The sequence below is a fragment of the Choloepus didactylus genome, chromosome 1, assembly GCF_015220235.1.
Source record: "Choloepus didactylus isolate mChoDid1 chromosome 1, mChoDid1.pri, whole genome shotgun sequence".
Lineage (NCBI taxonomy): Eukaryota > Metazoa > Chordata > Mammalia > Pilosa > Megalonychidae > Choloepus > Choloepus didactylus.
The window spans coordinates 175971748-175990868 of NC_051307.1; the positions used below are offsets into that span (position 1 = coordinate 175971748).

Below are 19121 nucleotides of genomic sequence, written 5' to 3' on the forward strand. Positions count from 1 at the left end.
AATCATACAGTATGTGGCCTTTTCATACTGGCTTCTTTCACTTAGCAATATGCATTTAAGGTTCTGCCATGTCTTTTCATGGCTTGATATCCCATTTCTTTTTATCACTGAATAATAATCCATTGTATGGATGTACCAAAATTTGTTTAATTATTCATCTATTGAAGGCCCTCTTGGTGGCTTCCAAGTTTTGGGCAGTTAAGAATAAAGCTGCATGCTGAACACTTTTTGACAGTGGGGAACAGAGTTTCGACACCTCTTAATATTCTCTTTGCCTGCCTCTCCAGCTGTCTTCCAGGAAGCCGGAATGTGATTAAGAGAATCACAGAGATTTAGGCCTGTGATGGTGGAACCCATCTTTGCCTACAGACACAGTGAACAGGCAGGAACAAGGCCCAGGGGCTGGAGGGCAAACGGGCAGGAAGGTTGGACTGGGAGGAAGTGAAACTGAGTAGGCCAAGCAGGGCTGAATTCCAATCTTTCAGGACAGGAAGGGCACTGCCAGTGACAGGCCTTTGACCTAACACAGTGGTTCCAAACTCTGTTGTGCATCAGAATCACCTGAGTGCCGGTTCCCACGCCCAGAGTTTCTGATGCAGTCGGGGAGGGGTGAAGACTGAGAATGTGCATTTCCAGGTTCCCAGGTCATGACAATGCTGCTATCCTGGGGACCACACGTTGAGAACCACTGGCCTAGCAGTAACCAAATCCAGCTCAGACTAATCCACTTACCATATTTCTCCTTGCATTTCCCCCACTACTGCCCACATCTAAATCTTAACAGGAGGAAAAGCAAAAGATGATTCTTTTACTCTCTTATTGCCAGGGTGCCAGGGCAGGAGTAGTAGTTACAGCTCATGGGAGGACTTTTAAACATCTTACACAGTAAATTCTGGCAGCATTTACCTGTTTTGGATTATCCAGCAGGTTCTTCTGTTTATTTTTTATTGTTTGTTTTTGTGGCAGTGAGTGGATGGGAAGGAAACCTGGCTTCTGTTGTGTTTTCATCATCAATGATGATGTTTTGAGGCAAGAGTTGGCATGGCGAGCCCATGGAAGGCTACTGCTTTTCTGGCTTTCTGGAACTGATGGAATAATCACACGTACAGTTCCGTTTTCCGTCTCTGTCTCCTTCTGTCTTTGTCTGCCTGTCTTACACGCACATGTATAGACACCACTCGGACCTGTGGATATTGTTGCTCACTAAAGGGGACTGCATCTACTACCCCTGTTCTTCTGAAAGCCTTTATGTTTTAGAGGAGGTCTGGTCTTTATATTTCTTTCTCACCCCTGAAGATAAGACATCTAACCTGCCTTGTCTACTTTCCAACTCTGTTATGAAGCTCAACTGATAAAAGAAATGTGAGCACACATTTGAAAAGGTAGGGCATTATCTATCTCTAGCTACTTACCTATATCTATCTATCATCTATCTATCTATATGAAGTGTGAACATTTTTGTAGAAATAAAAATAAAATAAAAATATTTAAATTAACATAGTTTTGGCCTGGTCAAATCCAAACATCTCCTCATTGAATACTGATAAATCTAATCTGATTGTATTTAAATGGTATTTAGTGTCCTCTAAATCTCAGCAGGTTAGTACTGACATTAATAATGTTCACTGAGTCGTGGGTGCGTGGGGTATATGACTCACCATCTGTGACACCTCTAGAATATCTGGAGAAAGGAAGGAAATCATGCCAGGAAATGTGACAATTTTAATGAAAATTAACCCCCAAGATGTAACAACCACCTAAATTTTTCTTTTGAAAAACAAATATCAGAACATAAAAAAATTTCCTTTTAAGCCTCTGGGTATTTAATGGCAAATACAATTGTTAGAAGTAAAGCCATATACAAAGTAAGTCATCTATTCTATATCTTTAAGGTTTCTCTCCCTAATGGATCTTGGATATTAGAAATCACAGATTTCACATATATATATTAAACATATGAACTGACTCGAGTTAAGATCAGGTATGAGAAATTAAGGTTGGGCAATGCAATGTTGTTTGTGACTTCCCTGAAGACTTTTCACCTATAAGGACAACTGGGGAGAGCTTGCTTTTTGCCTCTGTGGATAGCACTGCCTTCGCTTGCTCTTGGAGGTACTTCGGACTCTTTCTTATTCTGCTTCCTTCCACCCCATCTTGTCTGTCCTCAATGAACCACCTGAGCCAGCACAGCTTATCTCCTCATGCCTCCCCACAACTTGCCTTGCACTTTTCAATTTTGTTGCTGCCTTTTCTCCTGACTTTTGTTTTCCCTGAAGTCCCAACTTCCATCTGTAATCTCTGCCCATTCCAAATCCCATGCAAATTTCGAGACCCAATTCAAATTCTGTCTTCTCCTTGAAGCCTTCCTAGATGACCTCAGTTTGAAATGAAGTCTAACTCATCCTAACATGCTTGATGGCCTGGTCCATGTATACCACTCATACAGCATTTGTTACTACCACTTTTTATATTTATGTAGGCATACCTCTAAGCCATGAGCTTCTTGGGGAGAGGTGGAGGATAAACCTTAAGTATCTTTGCTTGTGTACAAGGCATTGGGTCCAATTGGTGGAGGATAGAGTGAGTGAATAAATATATGTTTATATGTGTTTATACATTAATTTAGCCACTATTTATTGGGGAACTACTGTGGGCCAGGCCAGTTCCAGAGGCTGAGGTTACAGCAATGAACAATGTGTCCTCAAGGAACTTGCATTGTAGTGAGGGAAGACCAACAATAATTAAGAAATATGCACGCATGGAATGGAATAATTTCAGTCTTTAATAAGTCTGAGGTGAATGACAGTACATGGGGTGAGGAGATGAGGCAGTCAGCCAAGGCCCTTTTCAGAAGTGATGTGTGAGCTCAGACTTGAAGAATGTCAAGGAGGCAGTCTTCCACAGAGCCAGAGGAAGAGCATTTAAGGCAGAAGGAAGAGCCAGTGCAAAGTCCTGAGGCTGGAAAGGAGGCCCATGTAGTTAGAGCCCTGAGGTGTGTGAGATGAGGGAGGGGAGTTAGGCAGGGGTCCCATGATGCTGGGCTTTGTGCACCACAGAGGGGAGATGAGCTTATTCTAAATGCAACGGGATGTTCACTGAAGGTGTGTTCACTAAACAAGGAGTGGCATGACAAGATTTATGTTTTTTTTTGTATGGGGAAGGGATGTAGGGAGTCAAAGGAAGAAACAGGTGACAGCAGTGGTTTGGGCAGGAGCTGAAGTTGGCTGCACTATGGGGTGGCAGTAGAGGTGGAGAGAAGTGAAAGAACTTGGGACCTATTTTGGAGGCCAAAGACGGGAATTTCTATGGATGGATGTGGGGCGGGGGACAGTAAAGAATCTAGAGTGGTCCCCCTGGGGCAGTGGGGGTGGATGGGTACGAAGGGAGAAATTCAGGTGTATGAACAGCTGTGGGCCTCAACCCTAGCTTGGCACCTGGGGAGGCTCGTGTTACACAAATTACAACTCCTTGGCTTTCTGCTTTGACTCTTTCATCGGTATTTTTCAAGGTGAATGGGAAAAGCTGCCAATTGACCTCTTTGAGAGGGGCTGGCTCAGAGCTGAAGACTTCTTGGCTTGAACCAGGCAGCTGTCTGGCTCACACAGAGATGGGCAGGGCCAGATGGGTGCTTCTCTCCCTCTGCTTGTCCGCAGGACATCTTCTTGCACCTTTGTAGGGGTGGGCAGGAAGAACCAGGGGGCAGAAAGTGATTAGAGGGCCTGGGGCCTTTGGACATCACCACAGGCCCGTCTTTCCTGGGGTGAGCAGGGCTACGATGATGAGGGTGGTGGTGGTAGAGACAATGTACATTGTAGCCACTTAATGTGGTTGTTAATGATGTGCCAAGCACTGATAAGCCCCTTTTATTTATTACTTTATACCACCAGGTAAAGGCATAAGCCAACTGAGTCCTAGAGGGGTGAAATAACTTGCCCAAAGTCACACATCTAAAAAGCAACAGAAACAGGCAGTGAACTCCAATCTCTGTGCACATAACCCCTGGACTATCCTGCCTTCTTTTGGTGTGATTATAATAACTTTGGGTGATAGATGCCTTGTAGACTTAACTACACGTGTTCTACGTCCTGTCCACACAGACCACACATGACCAAATCACCCACCCTGCCTGACCCTTCTGCTTCTGTCCCTTCTTTGAGGCTATCCCAAACATGAATGTGTGAAATCAGACAGTTGCTCTGCTAGGAGAGAAGAAGAGCTGGCTTGCTGTGGCTCTAAAGGTCGCAATTTATACTTTGCTGGAAAAGCCATCCAAAGCCACACCTTTCCACGTGAACTAAGGGAGCAGAATAATAACTCACTGACAACAGACCATATTGATGCTGGTATGGAGTTTCAGCCAAAACAAATGTCTCACCACTGCTAGGAGGTGTATGAGCAAGTTGCCATTGGAGAGATGCTACTTGACCTTGTTTGGCATCGGATACCACTTTTCAAACCCTCCTTTCCAATCCACATCTACTTTTCATTATCACTGTTATTGCACATGAAGTGTTGGTGGCTTAATTGGACATTTCTATAGCACCAGAGAGTTGAGTGAACTGTAGAACACTGGAAAATTATGTGATTTCAATCCTTTTGGAAGTAATTTTAAAGAGTAGCTTTAGGTTTATTAAGACAATCTTCATGGCTTTTGCAAAAGTTCCTCATTTGCCAATGGCTTTCATTTCCTCAGACACAAATATTGATTCAAAACCCAGGTCAAACCACCCGTCTGTGTTTCTGACTCAGATCCTGGCCTTACGATGAAAAATGATGAAGTAGCTCCATTTTGGGAATAAGCTCCTTGCCATTCCAGGTAAAGGAATACTTGTAGCTTTTATGACAACATACGATTTTTAATCCCTTATGACATATCTGTATGCTATCATTAACATACTAGGCCTTTTTAACTTCTTGTTTAGAACACAATGGGACATCAACACATAAAAATAAAAAAAAAAATAACGTGTCGCAGTGTTGCAAGCAAAAATGAGTTATCAGTCATATAGGAAATGCAAATCCCAGCATGTGGAGCCTATTCAGCACATGGATACCGCTGAGAATAAATATTCAATTGGAGCCACCCTTTGAAAAGGGATGTGTGAATATGTAAACTGATGGAGACACAGGGCTTAACTGTACTATACTCTCTCTGAGAATGGGCTAGTGGGACTGTATGTTCAGTTTAACAAATATTTATTGAGTTCTGTTCTGGTTATCTATTGTGGGTTACAAACCACACCAAAACTTAGTGGCTTAAGACGATTTTTTATTAGTTCTTAGCATTCTAGGGACAGATGAGCATTGCTAGGTGGTTCTGTCTTGGGGTCCTTCATAGAGCTGCCATCAAATAGCAGTCATTCTGGTGCCTGGGCTGGTTGGGAATCTCTGTTTTTACATGGCTAGTTTGGGCTGCCTCACAGCACGTTCATACCTCCAAGTAGTTGAATTTTCTACATGGCGGTTGGCTTCTCCCAGAGAGAACAGGTAGGTAACCCATCCGAGAGACCAGTTGGAAGCTGTAAGGCTTCTTATGACTTAGACTTAAAAGTCACTCAACATCACTTTTGCCAAAATACATTATTTAAAGAAATCACAGGCCAGCCCATATTCAAGGAGATAGAGAAATAGAGTCCATCTCTTACTGGGAGAAAAGTTCTTGGACATATAGAGAGTAAAGAATTTGGCGGTGGCAAACTTGGAGACAAACTACCAGAAGTTTCAACTACACATGGGACAGACACTGAGGTAACAGTGGTGAATGAAATATGGTCCTTCCTATAAAAACACAGGAGTGATCCCAGGCACAAAAGGGGATTGGATAATAGAAATGAAGTTTATTGTAGAGACAGAAGGGACAGTGGAGGTGTCCTGATCTCTTCCAACATCCCTCTAAGGAAAAATGGTCTGGAGAAGCAGTTATCTTGATAGCTGGATCAAGACAGAGAATTTCTTGAACAGATCAAGGATCTACAAAGTATTCATTTCATTTCAGCTCTGCAGGGGGAAGGGCGCAGGGATTGGTGGGTAAAACAGTTGCTTTGCAAATGTCAGCTTCCTGAAGAAACTCTCTTGTGAATGGATAACTTCATGACCCTAACAAAAAAACAATGGTAACTCATTCTGTGCTGTAACTTCTTTGGTTCTTCCTAGAGATGATCAGAATGATGAAACCATTAGAAGCCTTTGAATAAAGATGTGGACCTCAAGGATGATTCTAATTAATAATGTGCTGAAGAGACCATGAGGCCTGAAGAGATTTGAGGTTAGATTTTATTTTTCCATATAGCGTTGGTTTCTCGGCTTTCTGACTCAGTTCAAGTGGCCTTCCCTGACCACCTGTTGAGAGAAGTGAGGTCTCTCTCCCACTTTCAATTCACAGTCACTCTGTCCCATTATGCTGCTCATTTCCTTCACTGCACTTAACCACTACCTGCATTTTATCATGTTTGCTAACCTTCATGGTCTGTCTCCTCCCACTAAAATGTACACTCCAGGGACTATGGCTATTTTATTCATTTCCTGAAACAGAAGAGCTGCTTGAATTAGTTTCCTGTTACTACAGTAACAAATTACCACAAACTTTATGGCTTAATACAACACAGGTTTATTATTTTGCAGTCCTGTGGGTCAGAAGCCTACATAGTTCTCACTGGGCTGGAATCAAGGGTATATTCCTTTCTGGAGGCTCTGGGGAGAATCTGTTTTCTTGCTTTTCCCAGCTTCTAGAGGCCTCCCACATTCCTTGGCTCCTGGCACCTCCATTTTCAAAGCCAGCAAGGGCTGGCCCAGTCTCTCTGGTTCTGACTCTTCTGCTTCCTTCTTCCCCATTTAAGATCCTTGTGATTATATTAGGTCTACCTGGATAATCCAAGATAATCTCATTTTAAAGTCAGCTGATTAGCAACCTTAATTCCATCTGCAAACTTAATCCCCCCTTGCCAAATATTATGGGTTGACTATTGTCCCCCTAAAAAACATGTTCATGTCCTAAACCCCTGTCCCATGAATGTGACTTTATTTGGAAATAGGGTCTTTGAAGATGTGATTAGTTAAAATGAGGCCTAAATGGATTAGGGTGGGCCCTACTCCAGTATCACTTGTGTCCATTCAAGAAGGGGAACGTTGGGATCAGATAGACCCTGGGGAGAAGGCCTTGGGAATATGGAGGCAGAAACCGGAGTTACCTCACTACAAATCAAGGAACACTAAGGATTGCCGGTAACTGCTGGAAGCTAGGGAGGGGGGAGGGAGGAGTCCCCTCTGCAGACTTGAGGGGAGATGGCTCTGCTGACACTTTGATTTCAGACGTCAGGCCTCCAGGACTGTGAGACAAATTTCTGTTGTCTGAAGCCACCTAGTTGTGGTCATTTGTTGTGGCAACCCTAGGAAACTAAGACACCAAGGAGCATATTTACAGGCTTCAGGGATTAGGAAATGGACAACTTTGGGGGGTCAATATTCTCTCTATCACATGTCTCACTAAATATTTGTCAAACAAAAGAAAAAATTCTTTAGAGTCTGGAAAGAAGCATCTGACTGACACTGAAACTGGTTTGCTTAGGCTATTATCACATCTTTTTGGGGAGTAAAGAAAATATAAGTGTAAAATTCCCTAGGAAGAGTCTAGTATGACCCTGAATCATCCACCTTAATGGAATTCAGCTTGGTCACTACTCTGGAATCAGAGGGCAGAGCCCAGGCCTGGATGTGGTTTCCATGATGTCCATTTATAGCTGACACATCTAGGGAAGGGACAGCTTAGGCCTGGGATTAGTAGGACTCTATCTTGCTATGCCCTAAGTATACCATGTTAGAATTGTTCTATCCAGAATTAGTGTTTTCCAATCTCCTGGGAAATATACCAGGATGGGGGTGAGAATGCAAGATGAAGGCACTAAGAGGCTGCCCCCTGAAAGGGCTTGTGTCTTTTGGAGGCTTTTTGGGTTTATGCAGGTGATGAAGCTCCACAGAGCAGTGGTTAAGAGCACGGACCTGAAGCTGGGCTGCACCCTTCACCGCCACCTATTAGCTGTGAGAGCTTGGGCAAGTTTACTTGCCTTCTCTGCCTCAGTCCCCTCATCTGTAAAATGGAGATATTAACAGCATGTAACTACAGGGTTGGCATAGGGAGTTAATGGACGTAGAACACTTAGAATAGTACCTGGCACATGGTACGTGTTTGCTAACATGATTGTGAGAGGAGGCCATCAACAAAGTACATAAACCCCCACTTCATTGACAATGACAACAGTTGTTTGAGGATGGGCAGATTATGAGTAATTTTATTCTTTCAAAGAATAAGGTTGTTGTTATATTGATTTTAATAATAAAAAAACCTATCCCATTCCAATGCTGATGTTGAGGGACAAACGTAATAATGCCATTATATCTTCTAGTTCTTATAGCTACTCTAATATACCCTAGGGATACAAAGGTCTCACAGAATATCTGATGCCAGGGCTCACCAAGGCACTAAAAAATGGGTTCACATCATAATCTAATCCAAGCGTTCTGGAAAGGCCTGTTTTCTCTATACCCGTCTTCCACTCTTCTTTCCATTGTCTTCCTGGACTTGAGCCCATTTTTTTAAGTTAAAAATTTTGATTTCTACTGACATAAAAATACATTTGATTCATGGGCCATTGCATCTTTGAGGTTATATTAAAAGTCATATTTTGGAGGGAGTTAGGGGAATAAGCTTGACTATATTGGGCATCCGAGGGAAGAAAGAGATATAAAAAGGGATACCAGACAAGTAAAGGATTTTACTAATTAGTTGGTTTGGGGCTGGACTTGTTAAACAGTAAAAGCAAACTGAGATAATGTGGCCTAAGAAACTGCTTAAGAATTCCGTGACCCACAAGCAGTAGACGGTAGGAATGGCCTTTGTTCTCATAAAGACCTGGATTCAAATTCAAAGTAACCTCTCAGAGCTGCAATTTCTCTATCAATAAAATGGGCTCCATAACACCAGCATCCCAGGGTTGTTGTGAGGATTAAATGAATTGAGATAGGAAATGCCTGGACTGCAGTCAATATTCAGCTGTGGAGGAGAGCCTTACCAGGAATTTCCGCTTCTGCTTCCAGTGGCTGCCTTGGGCATTGGTGGCGACATGGGCTTCGGTGACGGTTTTGATGAGCTCCCATTCCTCATCTGTGGGTTCTGGCTTGTGCCCGATGGATTTCTGCAGCTCTTCCCGCCGTCTCTTCTCCCGGTTCTCCTCTATCAGCTTCCTCTTTGCCAGACGCTTGCTGTCATCCAGCACCACTGGGAGGGGAAGAAAGATGAGGCAAAACACACAAACACTCGCAAGACATGACTGCACATTCCAGAACCTCAGGGATGGGGACCGCTGCCACACAGATGACTAAGAGTCCTGTAGGGTATGGGGTCACACTGGGGCATTGCTTCCCATTGGCAGCAAAGTGCCCTTGACTGGCCATTGCCCAGCAAGGAGTCCCAGTGCCGAACTCCCAAAGCCTAGACTGCTTTTCCAAAAAAAGCCCTGAGGGAATTCGGACCCTGGGCATCCCACCTCCGCAGATGGTGGCTCTGAACTAGAGTGAAGCAGAGAGAGGTGAAAACCCAGTACCAGCTACAGGATCACCAGTGAATCTGTCTAGTCAAGTCATCTGAATACATTCCCGGGGGTTCTGCTCCTTTTCTCTTCCCCCTAAATGGCTCTAAGTAAGGAGAATTTCAGGTTAAAGAAAAGTTCTGGAGTGGTAAGTAGAAGGCTCACAATCCACTTCACAGAGGAAAAAGGACCCCAACTCTTGATGGTTCCCTTAAGGGTTAGTTTGAATGTGACTGGGCCCATCTTAGGCCACACAGGTTCTCACTTGCATTACTCTCTCCCTGGTCAACCCATAATTGGTGGTTAAAGAGCCCAAGCTTTGGAATCTAGAAGGACTTGGGTATAATCTTGACACTACCAAGTTCTAGTTGTGTGACCTCTGATAAGCTCAAAGTTTTCATTTCTTCATATATAAAATGGGATGAAGAATGCCCCACTTCATATTGGGTAATCAATGGAATAATGCACATGGCGCATCTGGTGCACCACACATGCTCAGTGACTGTAGACATGACTTTTTATCATTTATGCAAAAGGGAAATAGGAAGGGCAGGTAACAAGAAACCTACACTTCTATGTTTAATATCTAAAATAAACCATTTCACCAGACTTTTAGTAACTATCAGTGGAATGCAAAGACTCATGTTTAACACCACAGAGTCATAGTACTTTAGAACTGGAAGGGACTTTAGATATTATCTAGTCCAAGTCTTTCCTTTCACAGGGGAAGAAATTGATCCAGAGAGGCTGTGGCCTGCCCCAAATCACATAGCAGTTTCATGGCAGAGTCAGTGCAGAACTCAGGACTCCTGACCCTGGTTCTACACCACCATGCGGAGTCATTGTCCTAGGACCATTTCCTGGCAAAGTTGTGACCTTGTAGGAAAAAGCAGACACAGCAGGAGGAAGAAAACCAAGGTGCCCAGCTAAACCCCAGATCATCTAGATTTGACTGAGTAGTCAAAATCATGTGAATGCTTACAAATGTGGAAAGTATGAATCAACTCTGTTAGGTCATTTTTAATTCACTTATTAAAGGGAGCAGAGGAAGGGGAATAATAATAATACCCATAGCTCTTATTTTTTCGATGCTTCCAGCATGGCAAGTAATGCAGTTGACATGAAAACAACCTGAAAACAACCCTAACGAGGTGAACCCTAGGCTTCATTCAGATGCTCCCACAGCTAGTAAGTGGCCAGCTCTCAGACTCCAACTGAAGTTTTTCTGGTTACAATGTTTGAGCTCTTATAATGCCTAACAAGCAAGTAACATGCATTCAAAATGTATTTCCTTGGGGACTAGATTATCACTGAATTTTTAACCTCATGGACACTCACATCTTTAACTTCTCAATTAAATGATGAAATGAATAGTCAATAACATCAACTTATTTGGTTGCTGTCAATCATTTTCATATATCCTTAAATATTGTTGACCAGGGCTAAAAGTCTTTAAAGGAAAAGACAAACAACATATTTGGCCAGAGGTAAGGATTAATTCAAGGTTCCCAGAATAAGGTCCTAACACACCCCATTTCCTTTTTATTCTGGGGGTCCTTGTTCTAGTCAAGAGAATCCTATTTATCACATAAATGTAAGCCCATATTATTTCCTTTCATCAGGAAATAGCCTCATTGCATTTTCTCTCCTTCTCCCTCCATCCCTTTACTCTTTCTCTCTCTCTTTCTTTTTTTCTTTCCTGTCTTTCTTTTCTTTCTTTTTCTCCTTTCTTCTTTTTGTTTTTAGCTAGAAGTTGTAATCCCTCATTGATATGCTAAAAACGTATGCCAGGAGAAATCATTCACACTGATGTCTGGCAAAATGGAGGCTACGCATTCTGATGTCATGATTATTATTCTTATTATTAGATTAATTGAAGTGTATGGTATAAGTCTCCTTGCATGGGTGGGGAAAAGAGACATCAAGGGTTAATCTCACTACCATATGCTACAGCATTTTGAAAATTAGGTAGGACTACTTCAGCTTGGAATGTCTTTATAGCTAAAAATATAACAAACAGCCAACTGCAGGATGACTCATGCAACAGGACTCAACTTCGCATTCTTTAGAAATTTCTGAACACAATGTTTTCTGCCACTGTGCCCTGTCTCAAAAACGTCCATAAAATAAATTCTTGTCTCTGATTTTGAAAATTAAGACCAGCCCATGAGGCTTTCACCACATGAAAACTGTGTGTAAAAATTACACCTTATCAAGGTGAACGGACAGACCTCTCACTGGTAGTCTCTGCTGCAAACAGAGTGTTGCTAACCATCAGTCCTGCAAACATGATAGGGGGTAATTTAACTGCTTTCCTTCATCCATCATCTGGGTACTTTGAAGAGTTAGGCATTGACAAGGGAGAGAACACAGAGGAGTTCCGTAGGATGAAAACCACCCAGCAAAGGCTCCAGCCTCCCTTTTTGGGTGTGGGGAGTGAGGGATCTTTGGGAAAGCAAGGTAGCTCTCTTCTGCCCACATGTGTTCCTACAGTACTTTCTTTTCTGCCCAGTTGATTTCCTTGAACCAAACCCTTCCCCAATGAATACTCCTTGAATAAGAAGCAAATGAAGAAGATCTACTTACAATCTGTTGCCATGCCAACATAGATGCATTTTTTAAAGCGACATTCCTGACACTGATTTCGCGTAACTTTGTCTATGACACATTTTCCTTCATATTTACAGGAATAGGATGGATGGAGATTTTTCTGAATTGTTCTTCTAAAGAAACCCTACATGAAAAAGAAAGACCCAAGATAACAGTTTCATATTTTCTAGAAATGAATGACTCCAGAATTTTGTATCCACATAAGTATAAGAGTAATTGCTTTGGACTCTATTTGAGTATACGTATAGGCCTCTATCTCTACCTATTAAAATATAGGGCATTTGACCCAAAGGAAATCTAAAGAATTCTAAATCTAAGGTTAAGGGGATGTCAAAGGTTTATAGATGCACTGTCTTTTGGCATTTATTCAAAGAAAAGAGGCTAATGTGAGAATCTAGTGCTTGCTTTTGTTTTTCTCGAAACACTGAATAATATAAATAAATTATATTATTTTATTTCATAGGTCCCATAATTGCATTGCTAAGTTAAGCCATGAGGAAGCTTGCTACTTTATACTGGGGAAAAGGAGAGCTTGGCATTCATGATACTTTATTAATTAATAATTTAATGACAATAATTAAATGGCTGCATTAACTGTCTTTAGAGATTTAGCTTAATTCTTGTTGTTTGACTTGAGATGGCCATGATCAGCTCAGAAAGTCCTTCAAACAACAGTACTTGGGGAGTAGGAAGTTCCCAGTTCTCTACCAAATTTTCCCTATAGTTCACTGCATTTGGGTTTGTCTTTTAAAATTTTTTTTCACCGATATCTGTAGACATACATTTGCAAGTTCCATATGTTTCTTCCTTTCCTATTGCACTTTTAGATGAATGTGGGTACATGGTACAGGCCATGCTGACCAGCGCCACTGTAAAGGTCTCTGAAGACACTACTGAGTTCCAGGTTCTGGACATGATCCTCAAGTCTTGGCAACTGTATTTCTGTATTGTGGGAATTAATTATGGCAGCTAGCGCTTATTGTGAGGGCCATCTTGCAAAGTGCTGTGGATGCATTCCATATTCTTCTAACTTCCCCACAAACTTATAAAGTAGGTACCCTTAATACCTCCACGGCATGGATTAAAAAACTAAGCTTCAGACAGGTTAAATCACTTGCCCAAAATCACATGGCAAATACATGCTGGAACTCATCTGGAACCTAGAAGTCAGACTCCAAATGTTATTGACTTAACTAATGAAATGCTGTAAACTTATGCCAATTTTATTATATTATTTAAATGTTTAAGATGAACAGATTATAAATAGTATCCTCCCACATAGCCCTCAAATAAAACTTTGTTCTATTTGTTTCAATAGAGCAGCAAGACAAAACAAGCCTTGAAGGATCTTCTTTATTAAAGCTCAAAAGGGGTTTCTAACTTTGTCAGAGAAATGGTGGAATTGAAATATCAGTTGACTTAGATTAAGCCAAAATTTAAATTATATTGTTCAATTTTCCTTGACCTTGATCATGTATATACATATACACACTTGCATATTCCTCACCCAAACACACTCAAGAGCTCTTTCTAATAAAAGCTCTTTCTAATAAAAGAGCGCTAGGATTCTATCTTGGGCAAAGCAAAAGAAAACGGAAAAATACCAGTAATTATGGAGGTTAATGGACTTGATTTTGGGTCATATGTGAAAATTTCTTATTGTTTCCATTGTTCAAGTTGAACAGAAAAGCTGTCATATTACATTTGGGTTTTGCATGCTTAAAAACATGAGCCCATTAATTTGAGTGACATTGATGTACTAAATCACATATGGTGCAGATGACATTTAAAATAGTCAACTTATAAAAAAGGAAATCCTTTTAGAGATGAACTCATAGACTATATTCACAGACAGAACACATATCCCAGGGAATGAATACAGACATATTTTGTTTCACTAATGATTTTTTGGTGACTGGAGCTTTTTTAAATCAACACTAGACATATTATGCTGCATTCTGAGAACTGGATCCATTTCTTAGTTGTTTGAGAAGGTGCACTACTACTCAATGTGATATGGAGCTAGTTCAATATTTGGGCATTTGTTAAAAAGCTTTGAGTCGCCCTTAAAAAAGTGGTTTGTTGGGATATGATATCAACATTCTGTTCTCAAAACATGCATGAACATGGACATATCACCACAGAGAAAACATCTCCAAAAGATTTTCACTGTCTTTAGGGCAAAAATGGGCAACATGATTCTTCCCATACACATTACAAGTATGAGGTAGAAATAGGTTTAAGTTCAGGCTTGAATAAACAGTACATGAAGCGTAAACTCTTTCATCTTTGGCCGCTGTTAAAAATTGTTTCATTTGAAAAAAATCTTTTGTATTTTCCCCATGTTCTCTATCATTAAATGAGGCTGCATAACCCACCCTTGGAAAGCTCCTTTCTGACTTATGATGGAAGCAACTGTTTTAGAAACAGGATTCTGATCTGAGAAGAAGGCACAGAAGCTGAGAAGCTGCATCTGGCCCCAAACATCCTGTGTGGTCTTGTGACAAGAGAAAAAAAGACTCTTGGGTTTCTTGATTATCATGGAGACACATGTGACCCAGGAACATGGGTAATAGGCTTGATTATCCCCTGGATTAAGTCAATTGCTGATAATGCATTAAGTCCTCTGTAAGGCATATTCAATCCTTAGAATCACTTTGGGGAGTTGAGTATTAAATGGAATTTTCATTAGAGTGGCTCCCAGAAGTCAAAATTTACTACCAGAAGCTGACTAAAAATGAATCTCAGTGCTGCATAATCAGGTAGGCAAAGCCTTATGAATTGGAGCTAATTTAGAAAAAAGACCAGTATATATTACTGAGCTTTTGGAATGAGAGAATGTATGTGATTTTATTACTTTCAAATCAAGCCAATAAAAATATCCTTTCAAGAGATGTTCTGCATGTCCTAATTAATAAATAGCCAGGACTTATTTGTAATTAACGCCATTAAACTCCTTAAAGGATTTTTTTCATGGATGTAATGGCAACCTCGAGCCCTGTCTTTGAAAAACCATTACCTATTCCAGATCAGTGGGTCCGGATGAATGAGAACACATTGCACCCACACTCCAAGTAACAAATTGCAGATTTAAAATCACCTCTTTCCAATGGATTATCATCTCAACATTTCTAGCAGGCTTTTGCTAAGTGTTCCCTAACTTCATGCACACAAAGTAGGGAATTCACACTGAAAACCTTTCACTAGGGAAATGGGGTACACTTTGGTTTGAAATGGAGCCAACAAGCTGAGATTTGGTGTATGGGATCAAGGGTAGGAGGAAAAGGGGTGCTGGGAGGAGAGGTAGGTGAAGGGAACAGGTAAAGTGGGGAGACGGAAGAGGGGAGACTGAATTGTTTTGTAAGTGTTAATGCAATTTTTGCTTTAAGGTTTGGGGTTTAAAATTGTGATAATTTAGTTTATAATATCACAAGAAAAAAATGAAAAAGCCTTTTCATGACTTTAAATACTTCCTCATTTATAAAGTATTAGCCGAATGCTGGATGCAGCACTGGGTTAAGCTTATTTATCTTTACAGAGGACTTTATTTTCTAGCCTAGGCTGTTGGATCAAAAGTTATTTTGCCAGAAAGCTCATCTTAATTTTGATGATGAAGATGGTAAGTAGGCAAATTTAGGCTTACTTTTGGGAAACAAACTGTTGATTACTCATGTACTCTTGTCAAGTATCTGCTGAAGATGGGTCTGTAGGGCATAAAATTAGCTGATGGATGACCAGAATTTACTTACTAACTGCAGGCTCTGCAAAAAGTCAGTGTGGATAATTTCAGAGCATTAAGTGAGTCTAAGTAGCTTCAAAGATAGTCCCTAATGGAATCCTTAAGAACGAGCATATTAACTCAGATTAACAGTGCAAAAACGGCCTGTGGTAGAGCAAACTGTCTCCTCAAACACTGTAGATAAAACAGGAGGAGAAACAGTTATTTTCTGGGATGATAATGTGATAAAATATCTATGTATTAAAACACAAAGTAAGAGTTCTACTAATTTTTTTTTCATTTTATTATTTTCTCTCTGTTTTCAATTCAGTTGTAGAGGCAAAGAAACCAGGCACTGCTCACATTCTTACGAAACTTCATTTAGTTATTTTTGATTTGGAAAAAAAGAATTCATTTCAGTTAAAAATGAAGAATGCAAGCAGACATCAGGATGATTATGGCCCATGAATGCTGGGATTTGGTCAGAATTGAACTTACAGGTCACACTGTATTCCTGTAGAGCCCGGGATGGGGACCCGGGGCACTTACCTTGCAGCCTTCACAGGTGATGCAGCGATAGTGATACCCAGTGGCTTTGTCACCACACACTACACATAGCTCATCCTTGTCTAAGTAACTGGGTATGTACCCTGTGAAGGAGGAAAAAAGAGATGTGTGAAAAAAAAATGGCATGTTAAGGTCAAGGACACACTATAGCTAAGGTAGTTAGACCAGAGGCAAAATTGGTTTGCCAAAAGAGAGTTGAGGACAGAAGAGACTTAAAGAAACCAAACAATAAGTAGCTTACACTTAAGAGAGTGAACATCAGTCCCAGGATTTTAGGGTGCCTTAGAAATACACATGAGCACTCTTGGTGTGCAGCTTGGAGAGGAATGGGAAGGTTGTCAGAGCGAATGAAACATGAAGTGAGGCCAGGATTCCAGACACCAGGAGTGGTCTGAATTCCTGATTATACAATCTCTCTCGAGAGGCTTACTTCAGAACTTGCTCTTACAAGACTTGGTCCACTTTGGAGTCAAGGCACCATTTAATAAATCCAGAGAATTTTATAACTGGAAAGGTCCTGGGAGATCATCAAGTACTTTTGAGGTAAGGAAACAAATTCTGCCTTCCTCAGGGTGACACTAGAATTTCATAGCAGAGACTAAAACCCAGGTTTCCTAATGTCTAGTCCACCAGTATAAGTTATGCTTGTCTTTTTCCAAAAAATAGAGCACTGACCTTAAGTAGAATGAGTAGAGCAATCTAAAAACAGTTAGGTAAACTTTAGAAATTATGACACACAACAACACTGGGTAATGTGAAATAACAGAGTTCTATTATTAAGAAAACAACAAAATCCAAACATAATGACTCTATTAGTTTACCATTAGTTTATTAGCTTAACTTCCTTGACTAAGAAAGCAAGGAAGTTAAAATCCAGAATGGAATCAGCTTACTTCCCACCTTCACTTGTTGATGGTGTCCACACACAAGAAACTGATTCAGAAGGGCAAATTCAGTTTCACAGGTGTCAACAGTTTACCATAGATGCACATAGCTTTAGATAAGACCAAAAATCAAAAGAAGGCATGATTTGTTTGGATGTGAAGAAGGGATAGGCTGAGATCATTCTTTTTCTTCCTGATCCTGGTCCTTTTTGAAGTTCATTGATTCAGTAATGACTAAAATTGGCTTCAATGAAATTAGCCAGGTTGAAATGAGAGGTGACTTACTATATATTTTACCATGACATTGTCATAGATTTTTAATTAACTAGGTTACTAAGGGCTTACTTTTCAGAAAAAAGCCATAAAGAAAACAGAAGAAAATGAATCCTTATCACAATTTCTTAAAAATTATTTTGCTTAGACTTTATTTTAGAAAAATGTTCCTTCTTGGGTGGGAGATAAATAATTTCAAAGTGAGATTTGGTAATGAACAGGATTATCTTTTTAAATATCACAGCTTTTCTTAGTTTACTTTTGCATCATGCAACTCATGATTCATCTGTTGAGTTCACTTCAAGGGTTTCAAAACATTTTTAAAAAGAGAACTTGGGGAGGGATCTCAGCAGGAATAAAAGGAAACTGCAATGGTTTATGTGTTCTTTCAATCATTCTTCTATTCACGATTTTAGCAAGCATTTATTTCAGCTACTATGTACCTAGTACTGTGCTAGCTGATGAGAATATAAAAATGAATAAGGCATGGTTTCTTCCTTTGAGAAGCATATGTATAAGCAACTGAGTTGTTTCTCCAGCCCTGGTCATTCCTTAATGAGAGAAAGAGGGGAAAACGAAGGAGAGAACATGAAAAGATGCTCAACATCATTAGTCATTAGAGAAATACAAACAAAAAACCACAATGTGATACCATTTCACACTCACTAGGATAGTTATAATAAAACAACATCAACAACAGACAACAGTAAACATTGAATAGAATGGGGAGAAATTGGCACCCTCATACATTCCTGGTGGGAATGTAAAATTGTTCATCTGCTTCAGAAAACAGTTTGGCAGTTCTTCAAAAAGTTAAGCACAGAGTTACCATATGACCCAGCAATACCACTCCTAGGTATATACCCAAGAGAACTGAAAACACATGCCCACACAAAAACTTGTTTATATGAATGTTCACAGCAGCATTATTCATAAAAGCCAAAAAGATGAGATAACCCAAATACCCATCATCTGATGAATGGATAAACAAAATGTGGTATATCCATTCAATGGAATATTACTCATCCCTAAAAGGGAGTGAAATACTGACACAGACTACAACATGGATGAATACTGAAAAATTATGCTAAATGAAAGAAGCTAGACACAAAAGACCAAATATAGTATTAGTCCATCTATAGGAAATATCCAGAAGAGGCAAACCCATAGAGATAGATAGTAGATTAGTGGTTGCCAGGGCCTGGTGAGAAGAGGGGATGGAGAATGACTGTTAAGGAGTATGGTTTTCTCTGTGAGATGATGAAACAGCTCTGGAATTAGACAGTGGTGATGGCTGCACAACTCTGAATGCTCTAAAAATGATTGATCTGTACACTTTAAATGGGTGAATTTTATGATATGTGAATTATACCTCAGTTAAGCTGTTATTAGAGAAAAAAGAGACAAAGGAATGAAAAGAGGACATTTATATAGATCTATTATGTGCCAAGCAATGTACCAAGGATATAAAGATGTCTAAGTTTTAAT

General features: G+C 40.4%; 1 protein-coding gene across 9 annotated transcripts in view; it reads right to left on the minus strand.

Annotated features, from left to right (window-relative positions):
- Window positions 1-19121, minus strand: part of THRB (thyroid hormone receptor beta) — a 431077-nt gene that overhangs the window by 14831 nt on the left and 397125 nt on the right. For all 9 annotated transcript variants that reach the window (XM_037845829.1, XM_037845840.1, XM_037845820.1 and 6 more), the window contains 3 exons: window positions 16459-16559; window positions 12168-12315; window positions 9066-9271 (listed from right to left, as the gene is read on the minus strand). In XM_037845829.1, the coding sequence (XP_037701757.1) occupies window positions 9066-9271; window positions 12168-12315; window positions 16459-16559 (455 nt within the window). The remainder of the gene's footprint in view (window positions 1-9065; window positions 9272-12167; window positions 12316-16458; window positions 16560-19121) is intronic.